We start from the raw sequence: 23114 nt of genomic DNA on the forward strand, positions 1-23114 counted from the left end.
ATTTGAAATATGAAAGAGAGTTATCAAGATCACCCAACAATTCTACTAAAAGTTCAGAGTTGCTTCTGCATGCTGTGGCAGTTTCTACCTCAACATGCCAAAAGAAAGAAGCAGCTCCTCTAGTTGTGGAATCTAGCATCAGCTTGCATGCAAGATCTCGAAACTTGGGGGTGAACAATCCTCACAGAAAAACACAATAGGAGCATGTGTGTGTTCGTGTGTCCAAAATGTCATTAATTAGTTAATAAATAACTTGAAAGAGCAGTGAGGCATAAATGCTAATTAATTCAATTTAGTATCTGGTTAAGTTACTAAAACATAAATGAATCTAAATGTCAGAGATAGAATGTTGTGTAATAGTCTATATGAATTAGTCAAGAACAACTCATACCTATGTAAACTTTCGATACTTAAAAAAAAAATTTAGCAGATAAAAAACATGTAGATGTACAACCTATCAGGAAGTTCTCCTCCACAAGTCTCGTTCATTTCAAAGGGGCTAGTACAGGAGAACCCTGACAGCTGGCGTTACTTAAACATTTGCTAGCCCACATGAGAAAGAAACAAAAGACAGATAGAAAGGTTGAATACACAAAACTTCTATCTGGTGAACACATCTGGATAAAAATGCACATTGCAAGATGCAAATGGCAAGAGAAAACAAGAGTAGTTTCTGCTGAGTCTATTGAAAGACAATAATCTCTGCTCTGAGTCTACTGGAACACAATAATCTCATCAGTGATTTGGGTGATGGAAGAGAATACTTTTGAAGCTGCAGGTGAAACCAAGAAGGAGGAATTGTTAACACTTTCAATGACAAAAAGTTTGAATCAAAAATATGTGAACTGGAAAAATGGTCAACAAAAAAGTAACATGAAATTCAATAAAGACTGGTATGGCGGGACTTCCCAGTTGGAAGCAATCTGCAGAACGCTGCTGCCATCTCCAACTGCATATACTGGGAAACAGCTCTTAGGCATTGCTACCTTCTTATTTTTAGGCTGCCCCCTGGATCATGGAATGCCTATTGGCTGAATGGCAAAAGCCTTTACAAAAGCCACAGCATTATAAAAACTAGAGAGGCAATAGCATAAGGGGGCAAAATCAAATTTCTACATCATTCATAAAATTACAGAATCAAAGAATCCTAGAATGGTAGAGTTGGAAGGGACCCTAAGGGTCATCTAGTCCGACCCCCCTGCAATGCAGAAATCTTAACGAAAGCACCCATAACAGATGGCCATTCAAACTCTGTTTAAAAACCTCAAATGAAGGAGTCCACCACCTTTCGAGGGACTCTGGTCTGCTGGTTTTAATTCTTCTAATCAGCCAGAGTGGTCATGTTATCAACTGGGTACCTCCAGAAGGTAGGACCTGAATCAATGGATTCAAGTTACAAGAAAGGCGATTCTGACTAAACATCAGGAAGAACTCTCTGACAGTAAGAGGTGTTTGGCAGTGGAATAGACTCCCATGAGAGGTGGTGGACTCTCCTTCCTTGGAGGTTTTTAAGCAGAGGTTGGATAGTCATCTGTCATGGATGCTTTAGCTGAGATTCCTGCATTGCAGGGGGTCAGACGAGATGACCCTCAGGATACGTTCCAACTCTACAATTCTATTATTCTATGTTTCAACCTATGTAATAAATTCATGCAGTTCTTGGTGACACAAATCTGCTCAGCTTCAATCTGTTTCAGCAACTTCCTTATCAAGGAAGGCTTTATTGAGAGTTTGGGAAGGTTGCGAGGAGCAATAATTCCACCATTCGTAGTCCCATCCTTGAGGGTAGCCAATAACTGGTGGCCAATAGCTGAGCTTTCTATTCTAGGAGCACCCAGCTTCTTTGTCACCTTAATAAGAAATCTCAAACCATGTGGGAACACATAAAATAGCACAAAGAAGAACATTAAGGAGGTGTTATGTTCAGTAGCAAATGGGAGAGTAATTACTATGTACACTGCTTGACAGATGGAAATTATCCTGGAAACTCCCCCCCCCCCAGTCCATCCATGGCAGTATAGTCTTCACAAAAGTTTCCTAAATGTGGTGGTTTTCAAATGTTCTGCTTTCAGTGAATCCTTTCCACGTGCCTTTGTCAGCCTTGGAAACCACTGTCAGCACTACAGATGAATCCTGGGCACATTCTAGGATGAGCTCTTAGTTCAAATGCAGCTCTGGCCAAGAAGCCTCATTGTTGACCCAAATGATGAGGGCATTATCTGAGCAGACATCCAACAAGTTGTCTTTCATGATCTTTTCCCGCTGCTACATATTTTCTCACTGAGCAACTCCAGTTAAACATCGCGAGGTTGCCCAGAATAGTTGCCCATGATTCTAGTGCAAGCAACACTGTGCTCTTCTTTGGATTAAAATACTCAAGGGCCTAAAAACGACCCTGAATACCCAATTGCCGTATACAATCATTGTACACAATTCAGCAGAATCATACAACAATCCCCTGTAATGCAGGAATCTTTTGCCCAAGATGGGGCTCAAACCCAAGACCCTGAGATTAAGAGTCCCATGCTCTACCCCCTGAGCCATGAGTTTTAAGAGTCGTTTCCCCCCCAAATACAATCCCTTCCCTAGACAACGTCTACATTTCTTGCTTAGTAGATTTCTCCTTTCTTATGTCCTCAGAATTCTGTTGCTCCTCAGTCCCTCATCCCCCTCTTTGCTCATTCTTCATTCCCAATGGTACTCCCTTTCTATGCACTTTTTTTGGTGCGGGCTCTTTCCATCTCTCCCAGATTACATAAATGGATGGATAATCAGACAGACAAGACGGGTGCTCTCGGCATAGAACAGGCACCTGGGTTTCTTACCTGTGAGACTGTGATGCCACATTTCTTGGCTAGCTCCTCTTTGGCTTCCTCACTGGGGTATGGGTTGCTGAGGTGGGAATAGAAATACTCATTGAGGATTTCTGTAGCCTGCTTGTTGAAATTTCTTCTTTTCCGCCTGGTCAAAAAGAAACGGATGCTCAGTACTCAATGACCTAAAAGCAATGTATTTAAGGAAGAGCCCACAGTCACCACATATCAGTCCTCACATCCTGTTATGCGAATCTCAAATGGTCAAACTAGATGTTCCATAAAAGTAACAGCAGCCTTGGGAGGATGCAAATCTGACTGGCAAAGAAGCGAATCATTTAACCCTTTCCTCATGTGACAGTTTTCTGATGAAAATTACCTTCCATCGACTGCTCTTCACAAACGTGGAAGGTGATTTTGACCCACCCAAGAGATGGGCTAAGTGCCATCACCCCAACTGCTGTGCTGTCACTCCCTATGTCCACCTCCAAAGATTCTTTAATAAAAAAATAAAATGTGAGAAACTTGCATTTGTGTGTAATGTTTAGCTCTGTGTCAAATTAGATATTAGGGGAGATCCCTGAATCTTTTGTGGGAGTTTGGAGCACGTTGTCGGTTACACTGCAAACATCACTCGCTGCCTTTTAAACAGAGCACCTTCCATCGACCCATTTCCAAGTAGCCTTTATAATTCCAGTTTATTGGAAAACAGGCAGTGAAGCAAGTTGGAAGAATTTCACGTGGCACTGGCCACATACTTGAAAGATGGGCAAACTATGGGAAACTAGCTTGTGCTCTGCTCTGTAAGGGGGTGGGGGGCAAACAAGTAGAAAAATCAGCATAATAGTGAGAGGCCTGGCCAATAACTTTTCTCCCCAGTGTGCTAATTTTCTACCTGCAGAAAACTTTTGCATGGGAGAGCATTCAAAGAGGGCATCTCCTCCCTGTAGTCTGAACTTGTACAGTCCATGTTATGTTTATTTTGCTTTTCAATTCTAGCTTCGACAATTGAATTTGTTATACATTTAGTTTGAACTCAGTTTGTACAGAAATAACCCTGTAGCTCATCTATCTTCTTCCCCAGCAAGCTTAAGCAACTATTTCCTTTAAATGGTTGAATAGTAGCTTTCGTTTGTTTATTTTTTTTTTGGGGGGGGAAGGTAGAACAGCCTTGAAAATCTACCTTGAAGGAACAGGTAGAACAGTCTACAAAAGTTACTGATCCCCCCCCCAAAAATGCTCCCACATATGTTAGTCATTTGTGGCCCCAACATACTGGAAGAAGATGAAGAAAGGAGAAGAGGAACAGTCTCTCATCCAATTTACATGTCTTCCTTCTTAGCCACACAGAAGTGATTCAGTGAGTGGTTCTTCTTATGCCTGGGGTAAACTCACCGTGCATCGAGAAATCGGGAGCGCAGGATCATGACAGCTTCACATGTGCTCTGTTTGAGTTGCATCTGGATGGAACTGAACTTGCGATGGATGATGCTGACCATCCGCTCTATCTCCTTGGGTGAGATGGGCCGGGTCCTGCTCTGCTCTCGCAGCAGATTCATCACGTGAGTGGTGAACTCGTTGCATGCCTGGGACAACAAGAGAAAGAGCGAGAAGATCCCTTAGGACCGGAGGAGTCACTGCATGCTGTGCAAGAGGCGGCTGTAGCAGGGATGTAGGAATCCTGCCCCTTTATTCCTTCAAACGTTGTCTGGTTTTCTGACCCATGGTCTTCAACATCTGCTGAGCAACTCTACACAATGTCTCATTTAGGGAAACCACCAATGAAAATAAGATGCAGGTAGGAATATTTATCCAAATACACATCTTGCTTTTCATAAGATGTGCACTCAGATCCTTATTTAGGTGTGCAGCTAAATTTAATCATTTCCTACTTCTTTGCTTTCAATTGGATGCATAGTTGGATGTGCATAAAGATTCTTCAACCTCTAATGAGCTTCTGTAGAAGTTTCTGTATCCAGCCACCATTTTTTTTGCCTCCATTACTTCCACAAGAATTTGTGTGTACTGATAATCTCTCCCTTAGTAGAAAGTAATTGGATAGAACCCAGTAGCAGTCTTTGGGCTTTAAAATTTCAGTGGTACCCTGTGGAAGGCCAAACTTCGCCATCCCTGCCTCTCACCTTCCACTGTTTGTCACTGTTGCGATGCCCCCTGAGGCGCTCTCTTGGCTCAGTGCCCAATGCAAGAGAACCGGTCACACTCCCCTAAATCCGCCTCTTTATAAGCAGGCATATGGTGATTATGGAGCCATTTCACGCAGGTCAGAAATTGAACCTTTCGGATTACTGTGACACCTCTATCTAATACCCTTATGGAATAAAAGATCCAACACCAGTTTATGATAGGACATGAGCAAATGCAAAAGAGCATAAGCATGTGCATGCACACATGGACAGAAGAATGCGCAAATTTCTGACTAGGGGGAGAAATTCACTTTGGTTCACATTTTATTGTGAACCTCCCTAATTTGCACTTACCAATACACAGCTAGCCTTCAAAATTTGCACTTCTACAAATTTGGCTGTGCAGTTCTCCAGCCAGACAATGCATACAAAATATATATATTAGGGAAAAGTGTGCATAAATGCATATATTAGTGAACATAACTTGAAAATGCATTGTATTAGGAAAAGCTGCTTGCAACGATGTGTATATTAGGTAAAATTAAATATAAAATTTCCATATTAGGAAAAATGCAAACTAAAATGCTGATGGATTCTCATGCTTTTAAAAAAAATAATAATCTCAAATTTATGCAGAAATAAGGAGAACCGAATTTAAGATTGGACAAATGAAAAACTCAATTTGACAGGTTCATCTATTCTTATCTGTGACAGAGCTGAACCAATGGTCTGATTTATTTTGTTTGCATTTATTTAAAAATGTATACCCCTACCTTAAAAAAAAACAAACCAAAAACCTCAGGCAGCTTTTTTCCTGTGCATGAATGATCATTTCCCCAAATGCACAATCAAAATGTATGTCCAGAACTCAGTGTAAGTATCAACTACAGAGCCACAGATGTGTGTGAGAGTCTATTTGCAGACAGGAAAAGAAATTGTCTAGGGAAGGCAAAGTGTTTTTGTTACTTAATGAGATGCTCTCAGAGATGAGATGAGCCTTTGCTCTGTTGATATGGCTATAAGAAGTACTGCCCATGTGATTCTGGAATGGACCTGCCATTAGAAGACATAAAATACACTATTTGAACACATGATCAGACATTTTTCTGCAGTTCCAAACTAGCATTCCACCTCCAGCTCATACAAGTTCAGTTTCAGTCAGGCTAACAAACTCTCTGGCTAGCTAATATTCTTCAATAACACAGGGAATCAACATTACAGGGGAGGAAATCCACACATAAGATATCAGAAGCAGAAATATATATGGGACACCGTACATCATGGAAACATTAATAGGCCGCACTTGTTTGGCACAGGGTCAGATAGTGCTTGAAAGAAACTGGCTTTATTTTGCTGATGGAGAGTTGGTGCAAGGCCTCCAGAAGAACAATGGTGAATGCTGTGAAGATTACACCCTATGGAAGTGACAATCCTATGTCAAGACCAGGTGGGGGAAGAGGCACACACAGTGGGATTTTCTCCCATGGGACAGCGGGAAAGATTCCTGTGAGCTGAGCATCAGGGAGAACAAGTTATGCTAGAACCCTTCTCCCTACCATGCTAGTTTGAAGGGAATTGTTTTGTGCAGAGGAATGGGATCCCTGTCTGAAGTCTAAAGTGGCCCAAGCTCAGAAACAGGTTGAAAACCTCAGTGAGATCTAGGCCAAAGACTGAGGGTGGAAATGAACAGCACAAAGGCTACAGAGTGGGTGGGTGTTGAATTGAAAAAAATCAGCTCACATTTAAAGGCAAGCCTATCTAATTTGGGGACGTGGGTGGTGCTGTGGTCTAAACCACTGAGCCTAGAGATTGCTGATCAGAAGGTCGGCGGTTCAAATCCCCACGACGGGGTGAGCTCCCGTTGCTCGGTCCCAGCTCCTGCCAGCCTAGCAGTTCGAAAGCACGTCAAAGTGCAAATAGATAAATAGGTACCGCTCCGGCCGGAAGGTAAACGGCATTTCCATGCGCTGCTCTGGTTTTGCCAGAAGCAGCTTAGTCATGCTGGCCACATGACTCGGAAAAACTGTCGGCTCTCTCGGCCAATAAAGCGAGATGAGCGCCGCAACCCCAGAGTCGTTCGCGACTGGACTTAACTGTCAGGAGTCCCTTTACCTTTACCTATCTAATTTGTATATTCTGAAACAATATTCAGCCTGAAACACAGCCATCCTTCAAAATCCACACTGAATTTTGCAATGCAGTTCTCCAGCCAGGTAATAAGCACAAAAGTGTGTATGCATATGTACACACAAATGCAAAAATAATAATTGTACATATAAAACTGGGGCAAGAAGTCAGAGGGGTGAGATACAAATAGTATTCTTAATGTTGTTGTTGTTAACATGTGAAAAAAATGCAAATACTGAAGTTAAGTGTCCATATGAATACCTACTCTATGAATAGCCATCTGTCTTGGATGCTTTAGTTGAGATTCCTATATTGCAGGGGGTTGGACTAGATGACCACTGGGGTCCCTTCCAACTCTACGATTCTGCAGTACTATGGATAGATTCATCTTGGCTGTGACTCAGCCTGGAAGACCTTCTCGGTGCCTTACGGGCCTTTTCCCACCTGGACTGGGAAGGCAGCGCCCTGACGGACTCCAGCTACAAAAGCTGAGGCTGTAGAAGAGGGCCCGGGTCATGGAGCCTCAACTTCCACAGCCACCATCTTTGGAAGGACTGGCAGCAACAGCAGCCATGGTCCATGCCAATGACAATGTTCTTTTATCTTGATAATTCTGCTCTTTTATATGTGTGCTTTATATTTGACTTCCCTTAATAATGTTTTCTTTTTAAATGTTCAAGATAGTATTTTCGTTTCCTGCTCATTATGTTGCTTGGAATGTATACTTTATATGTGACTTTCTTCAGTAGTTTAACTCTGGATGGTTTTATTTGATGTTTTAATGTGGGTTGTAAACCGCTTCCAGATTTTTCCCTTAAAAATATAAAGTGGTATAGAAATGAAATGATGGTGATAACAACAACAACAACATATTAATGAAGAAAACACATAAAATGCATTATTTAAGGGGAAACCGATTTGTAAAAATGGCATACTGGGCAAAATGGCATACAGGCAGGTGCATATCAGGAGAAAATCACATTAAAATGTTGATTATTTTTCATGAAGACTTAACAAAAATCAAAACAGGTGTGGAGAACTGAACTTCAGACTGAGAAGAAAAAAAAACTGTGAGAAACTGAAATTGGCTTCCCTCTCAATAGTAATGAGGTTCTCATCCTTCCCTCTCAATAGTAATGAGGTTCTCAGAATGCGCCAGGGTCATGAGAAAACAGCTAATATATAATCCCAGATGGATTAATTATATAATGAAAGGATCTCATGAGTTCACATACAGAGAAAACTTCCTATTGTGTCTCTTCACAGGTCACTGGGCTTGCCTCCTCTCAATCACTGACTCATGCAGAGATGCAACAGGCAATCTTCCAGGTGGGATTCTGGTAACCGTGCTATGCTTCTGGACTGGGTGTGATTGTATCACTCAGTCACTCCCAGTGCAGAGATACAGTGGGATTACCTGCCTTCTGCCTGGGAAAATGCCTGTTGCGTCTCTGCATGAGTCACTTATTTTGGGCATTCCTCCTGACTGGAACAGGCACTTGTCCCCTGAATCTCTCTACAAATCCCCTTCTGATCAGGACATGTTCCCATATCATCAACTCATGCAGAAACACAGATCAGGGCCCTCGACGAGTATGCAATTCTTACACAATCAACAAACAAATTTGTAAATAAAAGTTTTAATACGTCTGTCTGTGAGCAAAAATTGTGATTTGTATCTTCTGGCTACAGGGTAAGCTCAGTGAACGTATTTGTGTCAAAACTGGAAAATAGATAGGCTGGGCCAGAGCATTTCTTTGTGATGTGTGTAGGGGATTTATTTATTTATCTTCCAGTACGTTTCCAAGCACAATTCAAAGTTTTGGTGCTGACCTTTAAAGCCCTAAACGGCCTCGGTCCTGTATACCTGAAGGAGCGTCTCCACCCCCACCGTTCAGCCCGGACACTGAGATCCAGCACCGAGGGCCTTCTGGTGGTTTCCTCATTGCGAGAAGTGAGGTTACAGGGAACCAGACAGAAGGGCTTCTCGGTAGTGGCACCCGCCCTGTGGAACACCTTCCCTTCAGATGTGAAGAAAATAAGCAGCTATCCTATCTTTAAAAGACATCTGAAGGCGGCCCTGTTTAGGGAAGTTTTTAATATTTAATGCTGTATTGTTTTTAACACTTGATTGGAAGCCGCCCAGAGTGGCTGGGGAAACTCAGCCAGATGGGCGGGGTATAAATAATAATAATAATTTATCTGCAGGAAACTTTTTACATGGACCAGAATTCAAAAAATGTCACCTATGATTCCTATCGCTGTATTCTGTTTCATGTGTAGAACTGGCCTAGAAGTGAGTCATAGATCAGGGAGCCTTATAGAAGCAGGCCAAAGAAAATAATTGTTCTGCCACCCTGGTAGCCATGAGCACTGGGGGTGATGCAGCCCAATAGGTTCAGGGATGCACCTTCCAGGGCAAGAGCTGGAGCTGACGGGTGGCACCCAGCAAACAGTGGTGGCTTAGGAGACAGCAACTGGGAGGAGGACAGCCCCCAACCCCCATTAGCACCTCAGTTGCCTCCGACAAACATGCACAAATGGGTTTGCTGCTGAGCAGTCTTGTGCATTTATTGCTTGACAATCCCACTGGTCACCTCTGATAGAAATGGAATCTCTGACAGTTACTAACGCCAGCCCAAACTTTGGCAGCCGGTGATAAGAGAGGGTGAGTTATCACAGGTTTGGGGATGACACGAATCAACTCATTGCAAATACAAAACATGACACTTACTTTCAGCAAGTTTTCCGCCTGTGTGTTAACAAGGATAATAATTAGAGCCAAAGCAGGAGGGTTGTAGAGCACATCAGGATCCCTGACATGAAAGGGCAAACAGGTAATAACTGAAATTAGACGTGCCAAAGGCATCTTGCTGCCAGAAGCTCGTACACCCAGTTTCTGGAGGGCCCTGTTCTTGATGACTGACCACAATGTTAATTTGACAGAGGATTCTTAATGTCAGTTTCTTCGCTGGCCGTATTAAGGAGTCTTCCTTTCCCTCAGACAGGCGGGGATACGATACGAGGAGGCATGTGATGCAAACATATATGGCCTAAAGGCAAAGACTAACGAATGCGCAGTAAAGAGATTCTTATTCCCCAAGTCCTACAAAGGCTCCAGGCAGATTGGCTCCTTGCACAAGCCAACCTATCTGAACTGCTCTCCCCCTGCCTTTCTAGGGCTGTGAGACTGAAGGAGAGAGCTCGCCACACCTGGAAGAGGATGGTTTTCCATTCAGTTGCTGGTCGGGCACCCCCACAGCCAGGCTCACACAATATGAAGGCTCTATCAAGGGTAGGCAACCTAAGGCCCATGGGCCAGAAGTGTCTCACGGGGGTCGTTTAACTGGCCCATGAGCTGCCCCCCGAACCGAGCCGCCCGCTTGGCAAGTCCCTGTGCGCTGCACTAAACCGGCGCAGCATGGCGCAGGGACTCGCTTCTGCGGTGCCGGAAATCACGTCTGCACATGCTCAGACGCCGGAAATCGCAGCTGTGCATGCAATCCGGCCCACAGAGGGATCTCAGGTGGAGTGAACCGGCCCAGGCAAGGAAAACCTTGCCGACCCCTGGGCTCTATGGAGCAGCATAGTAGGAGTAACAAGAGCCCCCAGCTGGGTGAGGGTGTCTGTCTGGGTAAGTCCTGTCGAGAGACAAAGGTAGGATTACTGCTGATCTCTTTTATTTACATTCCTGCCCTTTGTTAGAAAGGAAACTGGGTGCCATCCTGGGTATAGTTGGAATAGGACCGAAGTTTACTCACTACTCTGTCTTATGACAAAGAGGCAAACCATGGAGCTGATCTACAGAGAAAGCTAGTTTCCATATATTTATTTCTTCCTCGCTATCGCTAGGGGAATGACAAGCCTTTCTTGTCCCTGTTGCTCCCAAATGAAGTTCTTTTCCCAAATTTGCCAAGCCCAGAGGCCAAACCTGGGAAGATTTTAAAGGAGCTGAAGTGGACCCAAAATGGCACAGCCCCTTCCTGCCAGGGAAGAAGGGGTGAGGGAAGATCTCCCTCTACATCAGGAACAAGGGTGGAAGAAATAGTGACGTCTGGATCTGATGCCCTGGTGAACGCTGCTGCCTGAGGCAGTCACCTCTCCTTGCATCATGGGTGAGCTGGCCCTGGTGTGTTGGGAGAGTGCTAGGGGAAGATCGCTCTAGTGGTGATCGCTCCAGCCAGCAAGATGAAATGCTTGTGCAAATGGAATGTTCATCATAGCACAACACTGAATTCCACCCTTAGAGGGCATTTTTAGTGAATATCCTGTAATTTCCAGAAAAAGGAGGGAAATCTAAAAGAAACCCACTCTCAACAGAGGAGGGAGTTTTTCCTGTCTAGTCAATTCATTAGCGTTTTAAAAATATAAAGTGACAACAGTGGCTTTAGGGCATATCTATGGTGCAGTGAATAGGTCTTGTAAATGCTACAATTCATCTTGGGAATCCTTTAAAAAATCAGCTGAGATGGAAAAAGATGAAACCAGCTTGAAGGTGATCTTTGCAAGAGAAAATTCAGGAATGCTGCCCCTGTTCAGTGTCTTATGCACAAAAGAATTTATGGAAATCCCTTGCGCACATGGATTTCTGTGGTATGGAGAGTAAGGTAAAGGTAAAGGTACCCCTGCCCGTACGGGCCAGTCTTGACAGTCTCTAGGGTTGTGCGCCCATCTCACTCAAGAGGCCAGGGGCCAGCGCTGTCCGGAGACACTTCCGGGTCACGTGGCCAGCGTGACAAAGCCGCATCTGGCGAGCCAGCGCAGCACACGGAAACGCTGTTTACCTTCCCGCCAGTAAGCGGTCCCTATTTATCTACTTGCACCCGGGGGTGCTTTCGAACTGCTAGGTTGGCAGGCGCTGGGACCGAACAACGGGAGCGCACCCCACCGCGGGGATTCGAACCGCCGACCTTTCGATCGGCAAGCCCTAGGCGCTGAGGCTTTACCCACAGCACCACCTGTGTCCCATTGGTATGGAGAGTAGGTGTGTGCATTGAATATCCTTGTCTGTAAAAAAAAAACAAAAAAACAAAAAACACACACACTTCAACCCACTAGATCAGGTTGTACTAGAATCACTGCACAACTTTTCTAACTTCTAAATACAGAAATGTATTCTTTAGTACTTTAAACCTTTAAATCAATCTTTCAGGAACTATGAGTTTGTCACCTATAAATACTAGACAAAACTGCAAAGGGAATGTTCAGGTACTATTCAGATATTACAGTATTTTGATAACATGCTTTTCTGAGATCTGGAGGCTAAGGGAGCGGGGAAGAACTCATGCTGATGCTGCCCCTTCCAGCTGCAGTTCAGGATTTAACAGTTCTGTACATCACAATGTATTAAGATTAATTCACAAAAGGCTGCAAGGAGTTCACATGTTGGAGTAAGAAGTTCCACAAAAAATTTCCTAGAGGTTCATTGTAGAAAAGAAATATGCATATTACTCTGAAGGTCACATCTATACCATACATTTAGAGTACATTCATAGCATTTTCATGGCTTCCCCCAAAGAATCATGGGAACTGTAGTTTACCACTCACAGAGCTACAATTCCCAGCATGCTTAACAGTTCCCAGCATTCTTTGGGGAAAGTCATGTGCTTTAAATGTATTGAGTGGATATGGCCTCTGTCATATGTTAAATATTCTAGGCTGCGTCAGCAAAAGTCTAGTGTCCTGATCAACGGAAGTCATAGTCGAACTCTATTCTGCCTTGGTCAGACCACACCTGGAATATTGTGTCCAATTCTGGGCGCCACAATTTAAGAAGGATGTTGACAAGCTGGAACGTGTGCAGAGGAGGAGGAGGGCAACTAGGATGATCAAGGGTCTGTAAGCCAAGCCTTATGAAGACCAGTTGAGGGAGTTGGGTATGTTTAGCCTGGGAAGCAGGAGACTGAAAGGAAATCATAGAATCGTAGAGTTGGAAAGGACCTAAGGGTCATCTAGTCCAATTCTCTGCATTGCCGGAATCTCATATGAAGCATCCTTAGAGGTTTTTAAGCAGAGATTGGATGTCCATCTGTCATGGATGCTTTAGTTGAGATTCCGGCATTGAAGGAACTCAGTAATGTTAATGGGATGTGAACTCTCTAAACATTATTTGCATATACAGCTTGTCTTAAGAATCCTTCACCATCAAATCCAACATCAGAGTAGTCCTGTGAGATGATGTGTTATCATGATTAGCCGCAAAGCTTTTCCTGGGCTGCATCATTTTAGGATCTAGTTGAGGAGGCAGCCTGTAGGAATGCTCTCCACAAACAAATCCCCCTGCATGTTGAAAACCAGCATTTCCAGAAAAAGGATTCAGCCAAGTCCTTGGAGAGGAAGGGCAGGATAGAAATTTGATAAATAAAAAAAATAACAAACCAGTCCTCCCAAAAATGTTATTTTTCTATATTAAGCTTTGTTTATAGAGAGCATCCCAATTTGGATCTATGAAACCAGGGGTCAGCAAACTTTTTCAGCAGGGGGCCGGACCACTGTCCCTCAGACCTTTTGGAGGGCCGGACTATATTTTGAAAAAAAAAATATGAACGAATTCCTATGCCCCACAAATAACCCAGAGATGCATTTTAAATAAAAGGACACATTCTACTCATGTAAAAACACGCTGATTCCTGCACCATCTGCGGGCCGGATTTAGAAGGCGATTGGGCCAGATCCGGCCCCCTAGGCCTTAGTTTGCCTACCCATGTATGAAACTCTTCCACCTGCATCATGAAGTGGTACTGTTCTAAAAATGGCTTTGCTGCTTTATTCTGCTGAGTGCATAAACTCTGAGAACAAGGATAAGGTGGAATTCGAACCCAGATCCAGCACCTTATCCATAGGACCATGGATTTTTTTGTGTGCAGTCCAACATTATATGTTGGCTTCTACTGTGGTACGGGAAACTGCCACGCACAAGATTAGTACCTGCTCATATTTCTCCAACTCGGTGTGGTAGATCTGTCGAATTTGAGATAGTTTTGCTCTGTAGTCCGAATGCTCCACAGAATTGTCCGAGCCGGCACCCCCAGAAGCTGCGGCTGCAGCAGCCGCAGCGGCTGAACCCCCTCCTTTTTCAGGGCCTGCTACCCCTTCTGCTAAAAGCATGTTGTCCAGTCGCATTAGCTGGGGGTCTGTTGGTTCCTCCTCCTGAGCCCCTCGAATACTCAACACTGTGAGAAAGCACAAAAGTGAAATGCATAGATTAAAACATGGAATGATAGCAACAGCTTCCTAAGTATCTAGGAGTAGGCTCCAATGAGAGTCTGCATATGAAGATATAAACCTCTACAGTCCTACAAAGGACTGCCCTTTCCTGTGGAGACCCTTCTGAGTATCGTCATCATCAGAGATCCTTCTCTGTGTATCCCCAACTTTGACCGAAAGGTGGGTGGCGACCGTAGAAGGGGCTGTTTTGATGGTGGCAACCCCAGCTTTGGAGTTTTCTTCTCAGGGAGATTCAACTGGCATTGAGCTGATGTCATTCAGCACCAAGAAATGAACTTTTGTTAAATTTTCTCCCCATCTCTTTTAGCCTTCAGACACTTGCTGAAGACTTTTTGTTGTTTCCGGTTGTTTTTAGTATTTATTTTACTCTTCCAATTTGTTGCCCACTTTTAAATTACTGCTGGTTTCTAAAGTGTTTCTTCTCATTGCTGTTTTTCCTCATATATCAAGGTGTTTTCTATTGCACTATATACTTTTTAAAATGATGTACACTGCTGCTTTGTCTGCCTTAACAATATTTATGTATTTTATTGTTTTCTGCTGTTGTTTCTCATAAATTGTTATAAAAGGCTGAAAATCAGGGTACCAAATAATTTTAATAAAATATCTTCCTTTATGAATATGGCTTAATGTTTAGGCACAAAAATGATAAATTATATTATTTTGCTGTTCTCTGGTGCAGGGAAACCATCTGAAAGTTGTCAGCAACTAGAAGTCTCTAGACAAAGCCTGGCCAACTGAAGGAGGCCAATAGTTCTGTCTACTGACCAAACCAAACGACCAACCAACCAAACAAGCAAACATAATATTGTCTTTAAAAGGCATTTACTTTATTTTAAAATGAAACTCTTCACTTCACTTCAGAATAGTTTTTGGGAGAAAGAAGCTATTTTGGGGAGGGTGCAAGAAATGGAGACCTAAAAGGGGTAAAGCAATTTACAGGGTGGGGAAGGGGATGGCTGCTCCCCTCACAGTGACCCACAGCTAGACATGCCTGCACTACAGATAAACGGCAACATTCGGTCAGCAACCACCACTTTGGCGCAAGCAAAACCATCTGCAATTGGCACAACAAGAGTTAAGCTACAGCCAGTGCATTCAAATAGTAAATAAGTAAAATGCCATGCCCTTGTGTGTGCGGCTGGCCAGACCCTGTAGGCTGTTGCCAATTCCGGTCACATATGCAGCTTTTGCAGGTCAGCCACATGAGGCTGTGACAGGGAAGGTGGATGTGAGGCCAATTCGAGGGGACACTTAGTTATTGGGGGCATCATGTTCTTCACATGATAAGACCAGACAAGAAGACTGTTTACACATGCTCTGCATTTATGGCAAAGAAGGCTCAGTGCTGTATTTTCAAAGCAGGCAGCCCAGTTATAAAATAATTATGGAGCAGTAGTTTATGTTCAGATTTCCAAGAGTTGCACAAACGTATGGTGATCAAGGTGAGAACAGTCAGTAACTAGATCTGATCAGCACAGCTCTGCATCCTCTCTCTCTCTCTCTCTCTCTCTCTCTCTCTCTCTCTCTCTCTCTCCTAGTGCCCACAAGTGCAGACTGTCACACTGTTGTACGGCTCTCTCACACATTTGTTTCGATGCTGGAACTGCACAACCATAAAAGTGCACTTTCACAACCCGCTGGTAAATGGTAATAGCTAATGCACTTTTTAAATTTTAAAAAGGCAGACTTTTTGAAGTAAGAAAAGCGATGGAAATCTACAACAGAAGGTGCAGAACAGCAACTACTTACTTGACAGCAATGTCACATAACCTACACATAACTTTTGTGAAAAATCAGGACAATTGCTTGATACACACTCTGCCTTGAAGTGGCATCTTTGTTTTTGTAAAACAGCAATCCACCACTCTCTTCCCTGCATCTGATACAACTTCAGACAGCCTGAGGTGCAGGCAGCGAAGTGCTGCGGAGTGAATTATGAAAACCATTCCCAATTTTTTGCAATCCGCTTCTTGTTGGTTGTTCAGTTTTGGAAGAGTGTCATGCATCTGCCCATCCCTAACATATCTGACCAATGAATGGTTGTATTCTACTGTCATAAAAACAGAAAATTAGCACTAAGCAGAATTTTGACTTCTGTTCAATACAGTCAATTGAGATTGTGTGTGTGTTTTTGTTTCGTTACGGTTTTTTTTACAGTTTCTGTTTTAAACACCTTTCTTTCATACCTCTCCAAGGAGACATCAAAGATAAACACAAAGGAACTGTTGCTGGTAAATTAATCGAATTAAAGTTGTGTCAAGTCCCCTGCAGCCGGGTCCTAGTATCTCTCTGAGGTCCAGCTCTGAGGGCCTTCTGGCGGTTTCCTCACTGCGAGAAGTGAGGTCACAGGGAATCAGGCAGAGGGCCTTCTCGGTTCCTGCCCTGTGGAACGCCCTCCCTGTGGAACGCCCTGCCCTGTGGAACGCCCTCCCATCACATGTCAAGGAAATAAACAACTATCTGACTTTTAGAGGACATCTGAAGGCAGCCCTGTATCGGGGGATTTTTAATGTTTAATGTTTTAAATTTTTTGTGCTGTAAGCCACCCAGAGTGGCTGGGGAAACACAGCCGGATGGGCACAGTACAAATAATAAAATCAGCAGCAGCAGCAGCAGCAGCAGCATCTCTGAGGAGGATGCAGAATCAGATGACTCGTAGTCACCCCTCTGATGGGACACCCTCGCCATTCTACTACCATCTCAGCCTGAAGACGCAGCTCTTTTGTCATGCTTAGATTTGGGGGGTGACTCCCATGTAGCTACCCCTGTTCCATGGCTGTGCTGGAGCATGCGACTGCAGAATAAGTTATGAGCTCTTGAAGGGTTGTAGGCAGCTCTCCCATGAGGATGGAGCCACCAGAAGAGAAGGCCTTACCAGTCTTCTTAAGCCTTCAAATGACCCTGGTCATTTGCTGAGACAACATCTTCCAAAGCTCAGCTGGCAGCCCCAGCTGGGAGATGTGCAGGGTCTGGCCTGAAGAGGCTCTGGGAATTGCTACCACCTCCCCAGCAGAGCAGGATAAACAGTAACCGAGTTTCACTGCTTTATCAGAGCAATTTTATACTTTGTGGTGGTGTGTTGCTGTGCTGTCAGAATGCCAACTTTGTATGCTATACCATCAGAAAACACACACACACACACAATACCTTCAGCCAAAGACCAACTATCAGAGACACTGTTGGTGACGAAAACCACATTCTTTCTTCTCCCCCAACTAAGCCATGTTTCAGCTTGGCTGCTTTCAGCAGAATGCCCCTGAGAATGACCCTATGTCATCATGACGTAGAATAATTCCCAGGGACATTCTTGGGCAAGTGGAAAGACGGCTGTCCCCATTGGCCACTACATCAATGCTGTTTCATAAAACTGCTTGAAGCTGTGGTAAGCCTTTCTTTTTTTCAATGTAAGAAAGAAGGCAAAGGAAAGAAAGATCTCTGGCCACATCAAATTTAAAGGTAAGCACCAGCACTCTGAAAATTCTTAGACTTTGCCCATTTCTTGAGTGCTGTTAAATACCCTCCACCCTATAGGGGATGGGGTGGATGGGGAATGGTCCACCACCGTGTGGGGAGATTTTCATCTCAGCCGGATCTCTTATTTATCATCAACAGAGGTTCTATGAGCCAAATGAAAATGCACAGCTGATTCCAGCTTCGAGTCAGATGCTCATTTGGTTAATGTAAGAGCAAACACTTATTGATTAAAAAATAAAATAAAATTATCAGCGTTTACCAGTTCCTCAAAGATTAATCCTCTCCTTGGGGAGGGGGCATTGAACTGGTGCAGAATTGTTGAAAAGACACAACAGAAATGTTCAGCACAAAAGTAGTTCAGACTGGTCCAGTACAACTTCAATCTCACAGGGGTTACAAGAAGCTAACAGCTGGTGTATAGGAAGGAAAGAGCAATGCACAGCAGAGGCACAAAGACCAAGCCAGCCGCCAAGGTAGAGCAGTCGCAGCAGAGGCCCACATGCCAGTCTTTCAAGGCTAAGCACTCTGGTTTAAACCTCAATACCCCTGGCTCACCGATCACTCTCAGAAAAGCAATGGAGACAACTGATTTCAATGCAGCACTTTCACAATCATGAGATCGCTTCAAAGAACTATTTCCCCCGGTCCTGTGCGAAAATCTGAATAATTAAATTACTTTTGGCAGAAAGCACATTTAAAGGTGGTGGGGGGGAGCATTCCAGAACTCAAAAATTAAATACCTTAAATTGCTTCAAAGCGATAGTGGTCAAGTCACAAATCCTTTCAAAGATTTGAGCATTTTTTGTGCGATTAAATTTCACTTATGCGAGGGCAACTCAAAACCAACACAGGAAAGGTAACGTGAAATAAAAATAAAAAGCAATGGCAATAAAGCAAAAAGCAACAATAAAGCAATGTTGCCAGGCATATAGAAGATATTAGTTAGACGACCACGTTGAGATTCAAAGATAAATGTGAGAAATCTGATGAATCAGAGCTGCTGCAATCTAGGATCCATGCCTCAACTTTATGCCATTTTAGTGTGTGTGATTGTGCCCGGCAGCAAACAAAGCAAAATCAATGAATGACAATGCAAAAAACCAGAAGAGCACTCTAGTCAAATGTATAATGTTAATGAATTCATAATATATTGGGGGACAAGAGGCTTTATATTTGTTTCACTGGAACTGTTGTCCTCCCCTTACCCTTTTTCATACAGAAAGTTACTATTGAAACTCAGGGGGATTTCAAAAGCAATATTGAATTCGACATGGACTCCATCTGTTCAAAGGGAGGGAAATGCCTAAGGCCTTGGTGTGAACTGTCTCAAGCACTTCTTTGGATTTTGACTCCTATTTATAAAACCGGTACAATGACCTGCCTCAGAGTCTGAACTGTCCTCTGCCCCCGACTCGTCCTGCTCACTAAGTCCTGTAACTTCCCCTACATATGACCTTTCCACCACCCATTCCTTGGCTCTGAGCCATCTTCCCATGGGCGCTCCCTTGGGGGTTCTCCAACTGGTGCCTCCCAACACTCTCTGCACCCAGCCAATCCATGATACTTCCCCAGCTAGGCTGTTTGATAGATGGATACTTGCCCAAGGCCACACCAAAACAGGGGCTTACCAATAAGGTGGTAGCCATATTTAACCCACACTCTTGTCTCTGGCCCATTATTGCTCCCAGGCTTAGTCTTGAATGGATCTGGCATGCAAACACTGATGCAAATGATGACGACCAATATTTGGGATCAGGGTACTAGATTGAAAGCTCACCCTGTGCACACTCTAAATAGGATGTAAAGGAGCAGTAACAATGGAAAAGATTACTCTTCCCTGTCCACCACGCATCCTGTGAACCCTGTTACAAACCTTTTGAAGAAATGGGGAAAGAAAACAGGAGAGATACTAAGGATTAAAATGTGAAAGAGATCGGATGCCTGCTTGTCTCATAAAGAGCATTTGCCGAAAAATCACACTAAAGTGGGAGTAGGTTTCAGAAGGGAGATACTGTCCATATAAAAAAAAATCTAAGTAATCAGTGTCTGAACTACCATGTGTCTATACAAACACACGATGAATTTATCTTTGCAAACAGTTCAAGATGGGGAAACCTAAGTATTATTACTGAGCAATATATCTTTAACCCATGCAAAACAAACACTTATTGGACACATATGACATGCCTCTTTATAGATGATGATGGTGATGATGATGATAATAATAATAATAATAATAATAATAATAATAATAATAATTTATTATTATTATTTATACCTTGCCCATCCGACTGGATTTCCCCAGCCACTCTCTGCATAAGTAAATCCTGCATATCCTACATTATCCTTTTCATTATGATTACACACATTCTTTGGGTAATAATGCAGTTAGAAAGGTGTTGGGAAGGCCAATGTGTCCAAGCATTTATTTCTGAAAGTCCTACATGGGGACTGAGGACAAAGGGAATATTTTAAAGCTCTTCTTTACCTCTCTTTAATATAATTAGCCCCACCTACAACGCCACAGATCTAACACTCATCTTAGACAATCCATTTCCTAATCACAGCCACATCAACTGCGTATCATCAGGCCCCTGTTTCATTGACATCTGCCTCCCTTGCCCAGTCCTTTCCCCACTCTGCCTGAAATGTACAATGTTAGTTAAAAGGGTAAGGCACGAACGCACAGCTGGCAGCCTCCAGAGACAGCAAAACTCCAGCCTGGAACTTCAGGAAGGAGTAGAATGATGGAAATGACAGTTGTGAAAATAACATGAATCTTTACACACTCACAGAGAAAATGCTATTATGCCATGCTATTAGGTACGCATTCAGATGGAACAGCATTATGATAATCTAGTTTGGGTTTGCTAATATATAGTTTTATACATATATAATAGTAGGGCATAATAACACACATTTTGTAGAAACAGGAAGCCATTTAGCAAAGCACAGTGCTGGTGAACTGACAATTTGGAGGATGTTTCATTTACATAGCTGGAACTGCAGCTAGTACAAAGTGGTGTAAATTTAGCAAAACAACAGATTCCTACTACGTGTGTGCTTCTGACTTGAGTTGTCGCTTCTTTTTTTGTTCACAGAACTAATTTGAATTTACCTAAGCATGCCTTTTAGCTCCAAAATGCTGAAAGCTTTTTTTTTTTAAAGTGCTTTCCCCATTTATAGGCACCTGCTTAAGAGAAAGGGTCCAATCTGGCCATCTAGAAGAAGTGCTTGCAAATACAACAGTGATTCTGTCTTGTGGTGCAATCTTGGAAAAGGCAAATAAGTGATGTGTGCAGGACAAAGTCCGTGGCTTCCAAGTCCCAAGATCTTCTTTCTGAATGTAACAGTCCACCTAACAGAAGGGAATCCACCAAAGGCCAGCTTTCCAACTTAGTCGTTTATTTATTCAATTTCTATACCGCTTTTCATCCGAGGATCGCAGGGCAGTTTACAATACAAAAACGCAAAACCACATAACGTAGTAACAAGCAAAAAAACCTCAATGTAAGAAAGATATTCTTGTTTACTGGTGGGGGGGTTCTTCCTGTGCTTCTGGGTTAGCACAGCACTGATGTGACAGTCCAGAAAGCTGTTATGCTGATGGCGACCTATGAGTAATTTCTTCACACAGACCTCAGCATCCTGATCAGAGTATAACCTGCCTTTCTTCCGCACAGCAACGCACTACGTAAGCAACACACAGGCAACCTGACCGGTACCAGACTTCCCCCTATCTTGTTTCTTTTGGTTTACAGCACCCCAAAGTGTCTGTCTGGCAAATTCCAGAAAGAGTTAAAATTGAAAAGATATTAGAAATAATAGCACAATTTCATGTTATTTTCGGTCTGTACGCAGCATTGCAAGAGAGGTGCTGTAAACAAACATTTCACACTGTCTCTTCTTGCCTAAAGTTAACTCTATAGAGTGCCAGTTTATTACTCAATATTTAAGGGGGGGGGCAGGGGGGAGAGAGAAAAGGACACAAATTAAAGAATCAGGAAGACAGACATAGATAGCTCTGAAAACCTGCTGGCCATTCAGACATCCACTAGAGGGTACTCTTTCTTCACAAAGGAGCGGCACACCTTCAAGAACAAATAATTGTAATAATAAAAAACAACATGAAGAGAGCACACTCCTTGTTCCCAGACACAATATCCAACTGCTTCTTATCCAACTGTGTCATGGAAACATAGAGGAACTCCGGAGTCAGTCTTCTTGGGCAAAGTCAGAATTAGCTCACTCGTTCTATCCAGGGACAAAGAGCTGCCTCTTTTAACCCTATTCAAAAGAGCTATGGGTCCACGTAGGAGGATGGATCTCTCTGAATTCCTCTTTCTCTCCACTCCAGGTCTGTATTTTGCCTTGACCTCAAGCCCTTATCTGTTGGGGGGCAGCATCCATGTGTAATTTTCAGCCTGCAGATGCTGTCCTCTAGTGAAAAGGGTTCACCTATTGTGAAGTACCGGAGCAACTCTCAGGCTAACATTGCCCCTCACTCTAGGCAAAATGGGGTGCAGAGTGGTGGGACAAGCACCTGGGTCGTCCAGGACTTTTTACAAGCATAAAACGGCGTGAATGCATAAGCCCAAGATTCCTTCCTACAACCCACTGGTATATGTGTCTGTTTGCATGTATTTATATGTGTGTCTTTGTGTTCACATACACCCTCACTCTCTCTCTCTCTCTCACACACACACACTGTATGGATGTATATACTGAAAGTTTTTCTTCATCTTGGATTAAAATTTGAGCTACTGATTAATTTAAACTATCCCTCCAAGTCTTCATCCCTCGCCCTCTACTTTCCATGGCTGCTGTTGCCACAACAGAAGCAAAGATAAAAAGGAGGGCAATCTCCCTACAGTCGTCTCCTCTCCTACATCTGATACTCTCCTACCAAAAAGGGAGGGAGGGAATGGACTCCTGATGACCTTATTGAGATTGGGCACAGAAATAATCAAGCTTTTTCTGCACGCTGGAAAATAGTATGGCCTTTAACAAGCTCACTGGGGGACTTTTCCCCACCATTACTGGAAGCTTACACCTAGAAGCCCCGAGTGCTGGAGTAGTATTCAGCATGTCCAGTGGGTGGGACCTACTCCTAGGAAGCCTGCTAAGTAAGGACATTGCTTATAGTGAATAGCAAAGGAGACCTGCGTGGCTGTGTTCCTGCTGTTACGGAAGGGGGGGGGCATGTCTTCTTCACTACAATATATTTGCTCAATTTCTCTAGGACTCCATCACCCCTCCCCTGTCCTCCATAATCTCTCAAGTAAGGTGTCAAGACCCTAATCTGGTCAAATCGCTCTGCCAAGCC

At 43.4% G+C, this 23114-nt stretch overlaps 1 protein-coding gene across 4 annotated transcripts in view; it reads right to left on the reverse strand.

The window, feature by feature from the left end:
• PBX1 (PBX homeobox 1) overlaps window positions 1-23114 on the reverse strand; it is a 222023-nt gene that overhangs the window by 39340 nt on the left and 159569 nt on the right. For all 4 annotated transcript variants that reach the window (XM_081012268.1, XM_081012270.1, XM_081012267.1 and 1 more), the window contains 3 exons: window positions 14012-14256; window positions 4209-4399; window positions 2826-2961 (listed from right to left, as the gene is read on the reverse strand). In XM_081012268.1, coding sequence (XP_080868394.1) covers window positions 2826-2961; window positions 4209-4399; window positions 14012-14256 — 572 coding nt within the window. The remainder of the gene's footprint in view (window positions 1-2825; window positions 2962-4208; window positions 4400-14011; window positions 14257-23114) is intronic.

Source organism: Podarcis pityusensis (genome assembly GCF_964106645.2).
Source record: "Podarcis pityusensis genome assembly, chromosome: 6".
NCBI lineage: Eukaryota > Metazoa > Chordata > Lepidosauria > Squamata > Lacertidae > Podarcis > Podarcis pityusensis.